The following is a 12,129-nucleotide window of genomic DNA, read 5'->3' as shown; positions in this document are numbered from 1 at the left end:
CTACATTTACTTTTGTCTGTTGAGTACCTTTTTGCCTCCAACTGTTGGCCTAAAATAGGCACAACTCTAAGGCCTGATTTGCGTTCCGTTAACGGCGGAGCAATGGTGTAGACCAGACATGTCCAAAGTCCGGCCCGGGGGTCAAATGCGACCAGTGGTCAAATTTCATCCGACCCCCAGCCTCTGTCATAAAATCAATAACGTCTGGCCTGCACACAGACTTAATAAATTGGTCAGCAGTACTGCTACCAGCATATGAAGTATCTTACACACTAAATACTGCTCCTTATTTACCCACTAAAAGGCAGCAGCACTCTAAGCAACATTACCCCGTGTGACCCTTTACTCCTAATTTTCTAAATGGCGACAATTGACGAAACTTGACTGCGACGGCCGACGCTTCAAAGATAGGTGGTAACTGGACTATTTTTTTCTCTAAAATATGTAAAATACAAACTGTGTCTAACTCATTTGCAAAGAGACAGACGCTGTCTTTAAAGAGTTGAATATGAGGCGATATTACGAAACAAGACACGCTGACATGTAGGGACTACGACAAGATTACAGGGAAGATACGTAGCGAGAAATTGAAGCAACTTGAAGCTAGTTTAATTCCACAGCAGCAGTATTTCGCAAGAGCCCGAGAGTCGAAAGAGAACGTCACAAAGGCTAGTTGGGAGATTGTTGAAATTATTAATTAAGAAAAAATAATAAAGCAATTGTGACACACAGAATGGCTTGCTAAAATTTGCTTAGATATATTGTTCTACGTAAAGGACGTTAGCCAAGGTCGGCCCCCCACATTTTTACCACACCCAATCTGGCTCCCTTTGCAAAAAGTTTGGACACCCCTGGTGTAGACCAGGGGTGTCCAAACCTGTCCGCAAGGGCCGCTGTGGCTCCTGTTTTTTGTTCCTACAAATCGAGCACAGGCAGTTTAACCAATGAAGTTTGTGCTAAAACAAGCAGCACCTGACTGCAGTCAACTATATATATATATATATATATATATATATATATATATATATATATATATATATATATATAAATGATGAAAAAGGCTCTAATGTTCAAGTCACCACGCGTTGGTGTGACGCGGAGTCAGGATTTTTGGGAGGCGCACATCAGAGTACGGTGTAGAGTTGTAAATCGGGTCAGCATTAACGGCGTAGGTCCGGCGTCACCAAACCACAGAAGCATAAATCAGCCTTAAAGTGCCTATGACAGAAAAAAAAGCATGTTTATTTCATATTTCACTTATTATTTTATGCTCCTGAATAAAATGGACCTCTTGGATGTGCGTGTAAGCGATTGTTTTACTCATTTAATTTTTTTAATCCCATTCCATGAAAATGAATAACTTCCTGTTTTGAGGAGGAATGCAAATGTGACGTCACCCGGGTCAGCATCTCGCAATACAAGCATTGCTTTATAGCATGCAGATGGACTGCGGAATTCACCTGATTTTGCGGATTGTTTCGTTTATTATCCGCATCACGCCAGCCAAATGTGCTGCAGGGTTTTGTTTCAAAAACTCCCAACCCGAGATGGGCCAAAACAGTCTGACAACTGTGGAACCATTGGACTTACGAGGAAGTGAGTAAACATCGTGTTTTGTATTATGTCAAATACTGGGATGCTGGCACACGTTTTAATACGGAGGTGGCTTGCATTTTGTGGGTGACAATGCTCCTTATCCACCGAGAATGCCACTCAACCGGCGACCGGCACCTTGTCGCACACCCCCCTCAGTCCTCTTTGCTTGCTCGCCAGGAGAGCGAGCGAGACATTTTGCTGCTCTGTGTCGTATTTTCCTCATTCTGAATCTTACCTCCCAATGGGCTGGATTCTAAATCAGCTGAAATCGTGACCCTGCCGACGTCATCCTCCAGCTGGGGATGCTAGAGCGCTATAAGGACAGGCATGGCTAAATGACAGATAAAAAGACTAATTTCTCGTCATCTGCGCTTTGCCAAATTGTTGTATATAGTCGAATCGTCTCAAAATATGATTCTAATTCACATAATAATGCTATTTAAAACTTTTTTTATCCTGTCATAGGCACTTTAAGGGCTCACCACCCGTGAGAGTAGCTACGGGAATCAGGTGGAACCTAAAGTGTGCTATCGTGGGCATCTTTACATTAACTGGCATTAGGGGATGTGAAATATTACCTCTCTGTCATAGCTGAACCCTAAGCCGTTTTTTGAAGTTGACAAGGTACAACTAGATACTGTTGTCGTTGTTAGAGATTTTCTTCATATTATCAAGATTATTAAAAAAGCACCCGATCATAAATTTAATCTGAATGCAGATCGAAATAAAGAAATTTTGTCCATATAAAGGTAGCCAGTGTTTATATTGGTCTTACCTAAGATAAAATGCATTGCAGACAAAAAATACATTGTACAGTACATGTATCCAATTTTTATATTTTATATTATAATAATCAAAATACATAGATTTTAATTGAGTGCTATTACTTCATGAATTGACAGTGGGTGAACGCAATCCCACATAATTTACTATCTACAGTAAGTGTATGTCATTTGCAAAGGATGGGCACCCTTGTGATTGAGTCTACAGTCAGGGGCATCACCAGTTTCTTTGTGGATATAATACCTAAAACAAAACCTTTCGACCCTCATTTCAATTTCGAAGCATTTCTGATAATCTTGAGTAAAATTGATTGAATTGATAACATGATATCAACAACATTCAGATTATTAAACATATGTTTTCTATAACTTTGTGGTTGCGCAGTGGGAATGTGTGCTCATGGGATGTACCAATGTGTTCATGAAAGGGCAGACACCCACACACACATGTGGTCCTATTTACTGTAGATGCTGTTGGTGTACGTACTGGTGCTGGGTTTCTTATAGTTGTGTCCGTGTCTGAAGTACTGTGGATTTTCAATAATGGGAATCTTGTTCAGACCAATTGTAACAGAATCTAGCCCACCATCCAGTGTACATGGTCTGAAAATCCCTGGATTCACATGATGATGTGGGCTTGTAGAATCATCTTCTCCACTTATCACTGCTGCTGGACCTAAGACAGTAAGGAATGTTATCATATTTCTTTTCATGTTTCACTGTTTGATTGGTCTTTCTTTTTTATGTAAAGAGAATAGGAATGAGTGCCCAAATTAGTTTTTGCTTTACGAGAATAATTGTAAAGTATCACACTGAAACTATTGATATTATTGGACAATTACCATATCAATAAAGTTGTAAAACTAAAAAATGAAAATGTGTCAGTTTATTAGGCGCTATACGTCTACATTAGGATGGACAAGTGCTGACATGGATATATTAATTTAGCCAATACCCCATATCGGCCATACAAACCTACCTCTTATCCAGAGTATTTTTTACATGGGGTAGTAAAGTGGCCACATCACCACATAGAAACTCACTGCCCGAACGACAATTAACCATTTGCTGCTGTAATTTTATTCTTTTAATAAGCCATGTAACTTGCTATGATCCAAGGTTTGAGCAGGCATGATACTGGTGTGTGGCCACAGCATACACATCTGATATTGCTCAGATATTAATCACGTCTGAAACTCTAGCCTCTTTCCCCTGATTGGCTCAGCACTAGAAAGCAGCCAATCCACATTAGGCCACAGTATGATGTATTGGTTCGCAGAAGAACAAAAACATTGTTTCCTTAAAAAAAAAAAATTAATTCCAAAAAAAAAAAAAAGAAAAAGAAAAAAGAAAAGAAAAAAAGAAAAAAAGCTTTTCGTGATGTTCTTTGCTGTTCTTTTAATAAGGAAATTAAGTGTATTGCTGCCAAAACGTCAGAAATTGACCTATCTACACTTAGCATTCCGACACTGTATTCAAGTAGATAGTTGCTTCCTGGTCACGTCTGCAGCTCCCGCCTCTTTCTCCTGATTGGCTTGAAAATGAGAGGACCAGGGGAGGAGTTGGACAGTTGAGGTTTGTAAGACGGTACTTTATGATGCATCAATGAATCAGAAAGTACCATCCTGCTCGCAAGGCCTATCTTAGTCCTTCCACACAAAGAAATCTTTTCTTTTTTCTACAGCCGTTGTTTATTTATAGTGTGTTTCCTCCCCAAGTTGTAGTAAGAAATGAGCTTTCACTTTGTTTTGGAAATTGTTGCTGGCGAAAGGGCTTCCGGTTCAAAGGTAAACTGTGCTGACATCAACGTAACTTGAGGCTGGCAACTTTTCACGTATGCGTACCCTGTGGAAATGTGGGTTCTGAGCTCTCACCGGCCGCGTTATGTTCTCGTGGCGTGAAGGGTTTCCATATAAAGTCAAGGCGACTGGCAGCCTGCCGACTGGTTGTTTGGTTTCACTGACTTTGACTTTTGGCAACGTAAGGTCTGTGTGAACACAAAACTGCTTTTGGCATAATATAATTAGATTAAAGTAGTAAACCAGGTAGTCCCCGGATTACAAGGTACCCGACTTCCGTGATTTTGACTTTACAACGCCCGATTCTTGTCTGCCATTTTGTCTCCAGGTGTTTTTTTTTTTTTTTTTTTGTAGTCACGTAAACTGTATCTCATTTTTACTTTAATTTAATATGACTGTTCTACCCTTTGGAAAAATGTGTATTTGATTATAATGTTGACTTTTGTTTTGCTTTTATTTTGGCGCAGGAAGTGTAGAGCAGGTAGTTCCTCCACATGCGAGTAAGAGCAGATGTACACACGAGGAAGAACGTATTTGCATACAGAAAGAAGAGGTACACATGCAATAATACCTGACTGCAGCCAAGAGCCAAGCAACAGCCGCTACAAACCACATCCCTACAAACTCCGCACATGATGCTTCGGTTGTGGTGATGCGTCTCATAGATATCACATGTATATAGAACCACCGGTAAATGCGGAATGACAGACTCGGCAGCGTTAGTAAACAGCCGCCATCTTAAAGCAGTAGACTTCTCAAGCAGGCTCTTTTGTGGCGAACCTGATGTGAGTAACTTTTTATCTAAAATACTACTAAATCAGGAAAATCTTGACTTGAATCAATCTTTAATTACTGAAACAGTTTTAATACTTTCACATGTTGGAAGTGGACAGAGGAGCAATAATGCAATAATGGGAGCAATTTTTTAAAACTTTAACTGTTGATTCACAAAATTAAATGACTTCCAAACATAGCAAAGGTTACAATCTAGTTATGCTCCTGTGTCTGCAATAGCCCTTTGTCTAGTTAAGTTTATTGTCCTAAAAACCCTTTGAATTTCATATAGTAAACTAATTCTTCACGCCAGCATACCAACAGCAGGTGTGGTTTGAAGGGGGCGTGGTTTGTATGAGGTATGATTTATAGCGACTGTCGCTTGGCTCTGGGCTGCAGTCAGACCCTTCCGCACACACCATGAAAAGCACCTTTGCTCCCACGAGGAAGTCGCGTAGCCGAGTGAGAGAGGGAGGGAAAATATTACAGTTTAGCTCGCTGTCTAACTAGGATTTAGCTCCAAAGTCTTGTCGAGGACAGTACAATGATGTATAATCAGGGGTGCACATAAGTGGTCTGCATGCGCGCATGCGTACTGGACGTAGACAAACGCGCTGGCCCTCAATGGCTTACATACGCTTTTGCGTACCGATGGCTGACCACTGTATTTGCGGCAGACACGAGAAAATACCTTCTCAAAATGTCGAAGAGGCAGGCCCCACTGAGTAATTATTTCCGTGTTCCCCCAACCCCGTCAAAAGACAGACAGACGACAGAGACGTCACCGGAGCTACCGACAAAAAGGACTTTTGCTGAAAAGTGGCTGAAGGAGGTACCATGGCTAGAAGCAAATGATGCTCGCACGGAAATGCGGTACAAAATATGCCGTGAGAATCCCAATGTCGCTGATAAGAGCAGCGCATTTTATGTAGGGTCAAAGAATTTCAGCCATCCAAACTTTGAAAAGCATGAAAAAAACAGAGAGCATGTGGCATTTAAGCAAACTATCGAGGTCAGACAAGACCCCACTCGCGCTATGGACAAGTGGCGGAATAAAGGTAATGAACAGCGCCATGCACTGACAAACCCCGTTTTTGCTCGCATTTTACAAAGCTAAACATGCACGTTCAATGAGGTCTTATGAGGAGGACATCCCACTTTTACAAAGGCTTGGAGTTCATGTGAGAGCCGCATAATGCCCTTTATTTTGAATTGGAGCTTTTATGTTTATTTCTTTCCATTTCACTTCAAAGTAATGGCAATCTTGTTGTGCCAGTTGATGTTAATCAAGCATTAATTGTTAATATAATTAATTAAAGTTAATTAGCTCTAAGTAAAGCTTGTCATAATTTTATCGCCTCAGGCGGGTCGGCTCTCAAGCTCAATGAGGACCAAGTCACATCTCCAGGTCCTCCTCTGAGAACCTGGGCAAAAAAAATATGTGCACCCCTGTGTATAATATATGTTTTTGGATAGTTATTTTGAGATTTAGGGGGTAAATGTGGTATTTAAAGGGTTAATTCCAATTTATGCGGGAATTCAGGTTACGTTGCAGGAACGGAACTTGTTCGTAGCCCGGAGACTACCTGTATTACGAAAAAAAAGTTCTGACACTACAAAATTAAAGTTGTTTCTTTACTTCATTTTTTGTTACGTGAATCAGAGGTTGTTTGGTTTTTCGGATTTTGACCTTTGGTGACGTAAGGTCTGTGTGAACACAAAACATCTTTTACAAACAAGCGCAACGGGTTTTTTGCAACGGTTAAACTCCTCAGCCTCAGCAGCATTAGATGTGAGATGCTCTGCATAGCATTATTCATCTTAGTGTAGACGTCGCCTGAGAAAGCACAGATTGAACTGGACCCCAAACTGAAAAATGTAAAAGAGTGCTACAAATAGGAACCGACAGTTCCAGAAAGGCTGACATAAATCTTTGCCTCTGCAGAAGTGCAAAATGTGTGTGGTATGGGCCAGTATAGTTCAATGATATCAAAATCCTGAATGTGTTGTGAGCCTTATTTTGAGGCTTTTAATCATGTGAGAAACTATGGAAATGAATGATTAAGTTGATGACTGACATTATATATAAAAAAAAAAAAAAAAACCTACCTTTCATGCCAAACTTGGAATTTCCCCCATACTTATTGATCAAGAAGAAGATAATCAGGAGCATCACACAAGCAAACCCTGCAAGTCCAACTGCTATAGAAACCTGGAAAGGTAAAGGGAAGATAAAACTTTCAAGCATATGAATTATGCAACTGTCTTTGGGATGTCACCCCAAAATAAACCAAAACAAAGTGTAACACGAATTAGACGATAAGACTTTTGTAGAGTTGGTTCAAAAATATTCACTGAGAGAATGACTGAGACAGATCCAAATCTTATGTGGAAAACGTGAACATATTTGCGGTGCATAGCAAGTAGGTAAACTACAGTTTTTTCTGCATGTTTGCCGTAAATTCTGGACTATAACTACACTACGTTGTCTTTCATTTTGAGTCCTATGGCTTATAGTCCAGTGCGACTTATTTGTTGATTTATTTGGGTGAATAGGTAACACTTTATTTGACAGCGGTGTCATAAGACTGTGACAAGACCGTCATAATTATGACATGACACTATCATGTGCATTACTGAACGCTTATGACAGGTGTCATGAAGTGTCATCCGATAAATTATGTCACTAACTTCATTTGTGTCCAGCTTGGATCGTTTACATCCATTAAAAAGTGAGATCATTTGCCGGATAACAGTAAATGACATCGTTTTAAGCATTCAGTAATGCTCATGACAGTCTCATGTCATTATTATGATTATCTAATGATGGTCTTCTGGCGCCACTGTCAAATAAAGAGTTACCAAATACCATAACTAGCAATTAATGAAACAACTGGAACAGTGACTAAATAATTAGCACAGAACATGAATTTTGATTTTTATTAACATCTGTAGCACTGCAATGCATGCTAGGAGGCACGTTGGACAACAATGGTGTTGACAGCAGGTGGCAGCAGAGTTTGATTGTCTCCCCCAAAGGAGCAGTGATGGCCAAATGAAGCAATGAAGCTTTGCAGCCAATTGGTTCAAAACTTAATGGTGGTTCATTTGGTCTTATGACTGTCGTATGATGCTGCTGTCAAATAAAGTGTTACCGGGTAATATTTTTTGGTGTAAATATCCCATAATACAGTGAGGACAGCTGCGGCTTTTTGTCCAGTGCAGCTTAACTATGAACAAATGCCCTTTTCGTGCCAAATTTGGTGGGTGGTGGCTTACAGTCAGATGCGCCTTATAGTGCGAAAATTACAGTATTTTTGTTTATGACTTTTTTTTAAAAGTCAAACAACGAATGTGGGGATTTCTTATGATGGCAGAAACGTTTTACTGTAGCTACAGGTAGTCCCCGGTGTTTGAATGAGTTCCAAATTCTACACTGGTGAAGTAACCAAAATTTCCGTGTATATCAGAATTACCCCTTTAAGTACCCCTAAATACCAACTAAATCTAAAAAATATTTATCAAAAAAAAAAAAAAAAACGTGTTATGCCTCATTGCACTGTTCTCGCAAAGACGTTGGAGCTAACTTAGCTAGACAGCGAGCTACAGTGGTATTGAAAAGTATCTGAACCTTTTGGAATTTCTCACATTTCTGCATAAAATCACCATCAAATGTGATGTGATCTTTGTCAAAATCACACAGATGAAAAAACAGTGTCTGCTTTAACTAAAACCACACAAAGATTTTTAGGTTTTCATACTTTAATGCGGATAGTATGCAAACAATGACAGAAAGGGGAAAAATAAGTAAGTGAACCATCACATTTAATATTTTTTGGCCCCCCCTTTGGCAGCAATAACTTCAACCAGACACTTCCTGTAGCTGCAGATCAGTCTGGAACATCGGTCAGGACTAATCTTGGCCCATTCTTCCCTACAAAACTGCTGTAGTTCAGTCAGATTCCTGGGATGTCTGGCATGAATCGCTGTCTTTAGGTCATGCCACAGCATCTCAATGGGGTTCAAGTCTGGACTTTGACTTGGCCACTCCAGAACGTGTATTTTGTTCTTCTAACACCATTCTGAAGTTGATTTACTTCTGTGTATTGGATCATTGTCTTGTTGCATTATCCATCCTCTTTTAAACTTCAACTGTCTGACTGACGGCCTGAGGTTTTCCTGCAAAACATCATGACAAACCTTTGAATTCATTCTTCCATTAATCATTGCAAGTTGTCCAGGCCCTGAGGCAGCAAATCAGCCCCAAGTCATGATGCTCTCTCCACCATGCTTCACGGTGAGGCTGAGGTGTTGATGTTGGTGAGCTGTTCCATTTTTCTTCCACACATGATGTTGTGTGTTACTCCCAAACAATTAAACTTTGGTTTAATCAGTCTACAAAATATTTTGCCAAAACTTATGTGGAGTGTCCAAGTGCATTTTTGCGAATATTAAAGAAGCAAAAATGTTTTTTTTTAGACAGCAGTGGCTTCTTCCGTGGAGTCCTCCCATGAACACCCTTCCTGGCCATAGTTTTACATATAGTCGATGTGTGCACAGAGATATTGGACTGTGCCATTGATTTCTGTCAGTCTTTAGCAGACACTTTCTTTTTTATCTCTCTGAGTATTCCGACAACACTACCAAACTCTCTCCATTTGACGACAACTTCTCTGACTGTCGGTTGATGAACATCCAGACTTTTAGAGATGGTTTTCTATCCTTTCTCAGCTTTATACAAATAATCTTGATCGCAGGTCTTAAGACAGCTCTTTTGACCAAGCTATGATGCACATTAGACAATGCTTCTCATCAAGACATTTCTTACCAGGTGTGTGTTTTGTAGTGGGCAGGGCAGATTTAAACCTCTCATCAGTGATTGGGCACACACCTGACTTAAAATGTTTGTCAAAATTGGTTTCAATAGCTCTTTAAGTCTCCTTAGGCAGAGGGTTCACTTACTTACCCCCCCCCCCCTTCTGTCATTGTTTGCATGCTATCCTCATTATAATATGAAAAACTATAAATGTTTGGGTGCTTTGGTTTTCATCTGTGTGATTTTGACAAAGGTAAGCTCACATTTGATGGTGATTTTATGCAGACAGGTGAGAAATTCCAAAAGGTTCAGGTACTTTTTCATACCACTGTAAGTTGTAATCTTTCCCCTCTCTATCTCAAATACGTTCTTTTTCATGTGCACCGTATTTTTCGGACTATAAGTCGAACCTGAGTATAGGTCGCACCAGCCCAAAAATGAGCAATGAAGAGGAAAATCAAACATATAAGTCGCACCGAATTATAAGTCGCATTTTGGGGGGAAATTTACTTGATAAAATCCAACACATAGAACACATATGTCATCTCGAAAGAGAATTTAGAATAAAAATACAATAGACAACAACATGCTGAATAAGAGTACAGTATGATAATGTTACATGATGCATGAGCAACGAAATGCGAATGTGGCCGGTATGTTAACATAACATTGCTATTAATTATTAGTTTAATATAGCTTTATGCTATAGTTATTCAGATAACTATAGCATAAAGAACATGCTAACAAGTTTACCAAAACATCAGTGTCACTCCAAAACACCAAAATAACATGTGAAAAGATATAATCAGGGGTGCACATAATTTTTTTCCCAGGTTCTCAGAGGAGGACCTGGAGATGTGACTTGGTCCTCATTGAGCTTGAGAGCCGACCCGCCTGATGCGATAAACTTATGACAAGCTTTACTCAGAGCCAATTAACTTTAATTAATTATATTAACAATTAATGCTTGATTAACATCAACTGGCACAACAAAATTGCCATTACTTTGAAGTGAAATGTAAAGAAATAAACATAAAAGCACCAATTCAAAATAAAGGGCATTATGCGGCTCCCACATTAACTCCAAGCCTTTTTAAAGTGGGATGTCCTCCTCATAAGACCTCATTGAACGTGCATGTTTAGCTTTGTAAAATGCGAGCAAAAACACGTTTGTCAGTGCATGTTGCTGTTCATTACCTTTATTCCGCCCTATTCCGCCACTTGTCTGACATTGATAGTTTGCTTAATTGCCACATGCTCTCTGTTTTTTTCGTGCTTTTCAAAGTTTGGATGGCTGAAATTCTTTGACCCTACATAAAATGCGCTGCTCTTATCGGCGACATTTGGATTCTCACGGCACATTTTGTAACGCATTTCCGTGCGAGCATCATTTGCTTCTAACCATGGTACCTCCTGTAGCCACTTTTCGGCAAAAGTCCTTTTTTTCGGTAGCTCCGGTGACGTCTCTGTCGTCTGTCTGTCTTTTGACGGGGGTGGGGGAACACGGAAGTAATTACTCAGTATGGCCTGCCTCTTCGACATTTTGAGAAGTTATTTTCTAGTGTCCGCCGCAAATACAGTGGTCAGCCATCAGTACGCAAAAGCGTATGGAAACCGTTGAGGGCCAGCGCGTTTGTCTACGTCCAGTACGCATGCGCGCATGCGGACCACTTATGTGCACCCCTGGATATAATAATGTGTTAATAATTTCACACATAAGCCGCTCCAGAGTATAAGTCGCACCCCAAGCCAAACTATGGGGAAAAAAATGCGACTTATAGTCCGAAAAATACGGTACATGCGCTCTTACTCACGTGCGCTCTTTGCTGCTCTACGCTTCCTGCGCCAAAATTAAAGCAAACTTTTCTGAATGAAGCACCCATATCACTTTACCTTTTTTATGCCATGAAATGTTTGTCAGTCATTAAACGCTGGAATGCTAACTATACAAAAATACATAGATTTGTTTAGATTCAGGGTAAGAAAAAATTTTATCTACAAAAATGTTGCTTACCCTAAAAGAATCTTTGTGGGGGTTGTGAACTTCTGCCGTTGGTGTTGCTTGAGGAAAAACACAATCAGGTAAACACAAGGTTCCAAAATGTGCGCTCAAAAATATATCTTAAACTGAATGTACAAATAGTTCTCCAGATTTATCTGAATTCATTTTTAAATTACATATTTTCTAAGGTTTAAAACGTATTACAGAAATAAACAAAATAGGCAAAGTTCCTTATTGTACATAAAAGACACACTGTACAGGTCCTTCTAAAAAATTAGCATATTGTGATAAAGTTCAGTATTTTCTGTAATGTACTGATTAACATTAGACTTTCATATATTTTAGATTCATTACATACAA

General features: G+C 39.6%; 1 protein-coding gene across 1 annotated transcript in view; it reads right to left on the bottom strand.

Annotated features, from left to right (window-relative positions):
• The window catches only part of LOC130916663 (NT-3 growth factor receptor-like), a 64,119-nt gene that overhangs the window by 12,672 nt on the left and 39,318 nt on the right, over positions 1-12,129 (bottom strand). The window contains exons 11-13 of the mRNA XM_057837532.1: positions 11,782-11,828; positions 7,061-7,163; positions 2,866-3,054 (exon numbers count right to left, since the gene is read on the bottom strand). Of these exons, the coding sequence (XP_057693515.1) occupies positions 2,866-3,054; positions 7,061-7,163; positions 11,782-11,828 (339 nt within the window). The remainder of the gene's footprint in view (positions 1-2,865; positions 3,055-7,060; positions 7,164-11,781; positions 11,829-12,129) is intronic.

Source organism: Corythoichthys intestinalis, chromosome 5 (assembly GCF_030265065.1).
Source record: "Corythoichthys intestinalis isolate RoL2023-P3 chromosome 5, ASM3026506v1, whole genome shotgun sequence".
Classification (NCBI taxonomy): Eukaryota; Metazoa; Chordata; class Actinopteri; order Syngnathiformes; family Syngnathidae; genus Corythoichthys; species Corythoichthys intestinalis.
The sequence above is the reverse complement of the archived record's forward strand: the minus strand, read 5'-3'. Positions and strand labels throughout refer to the sequence as shown.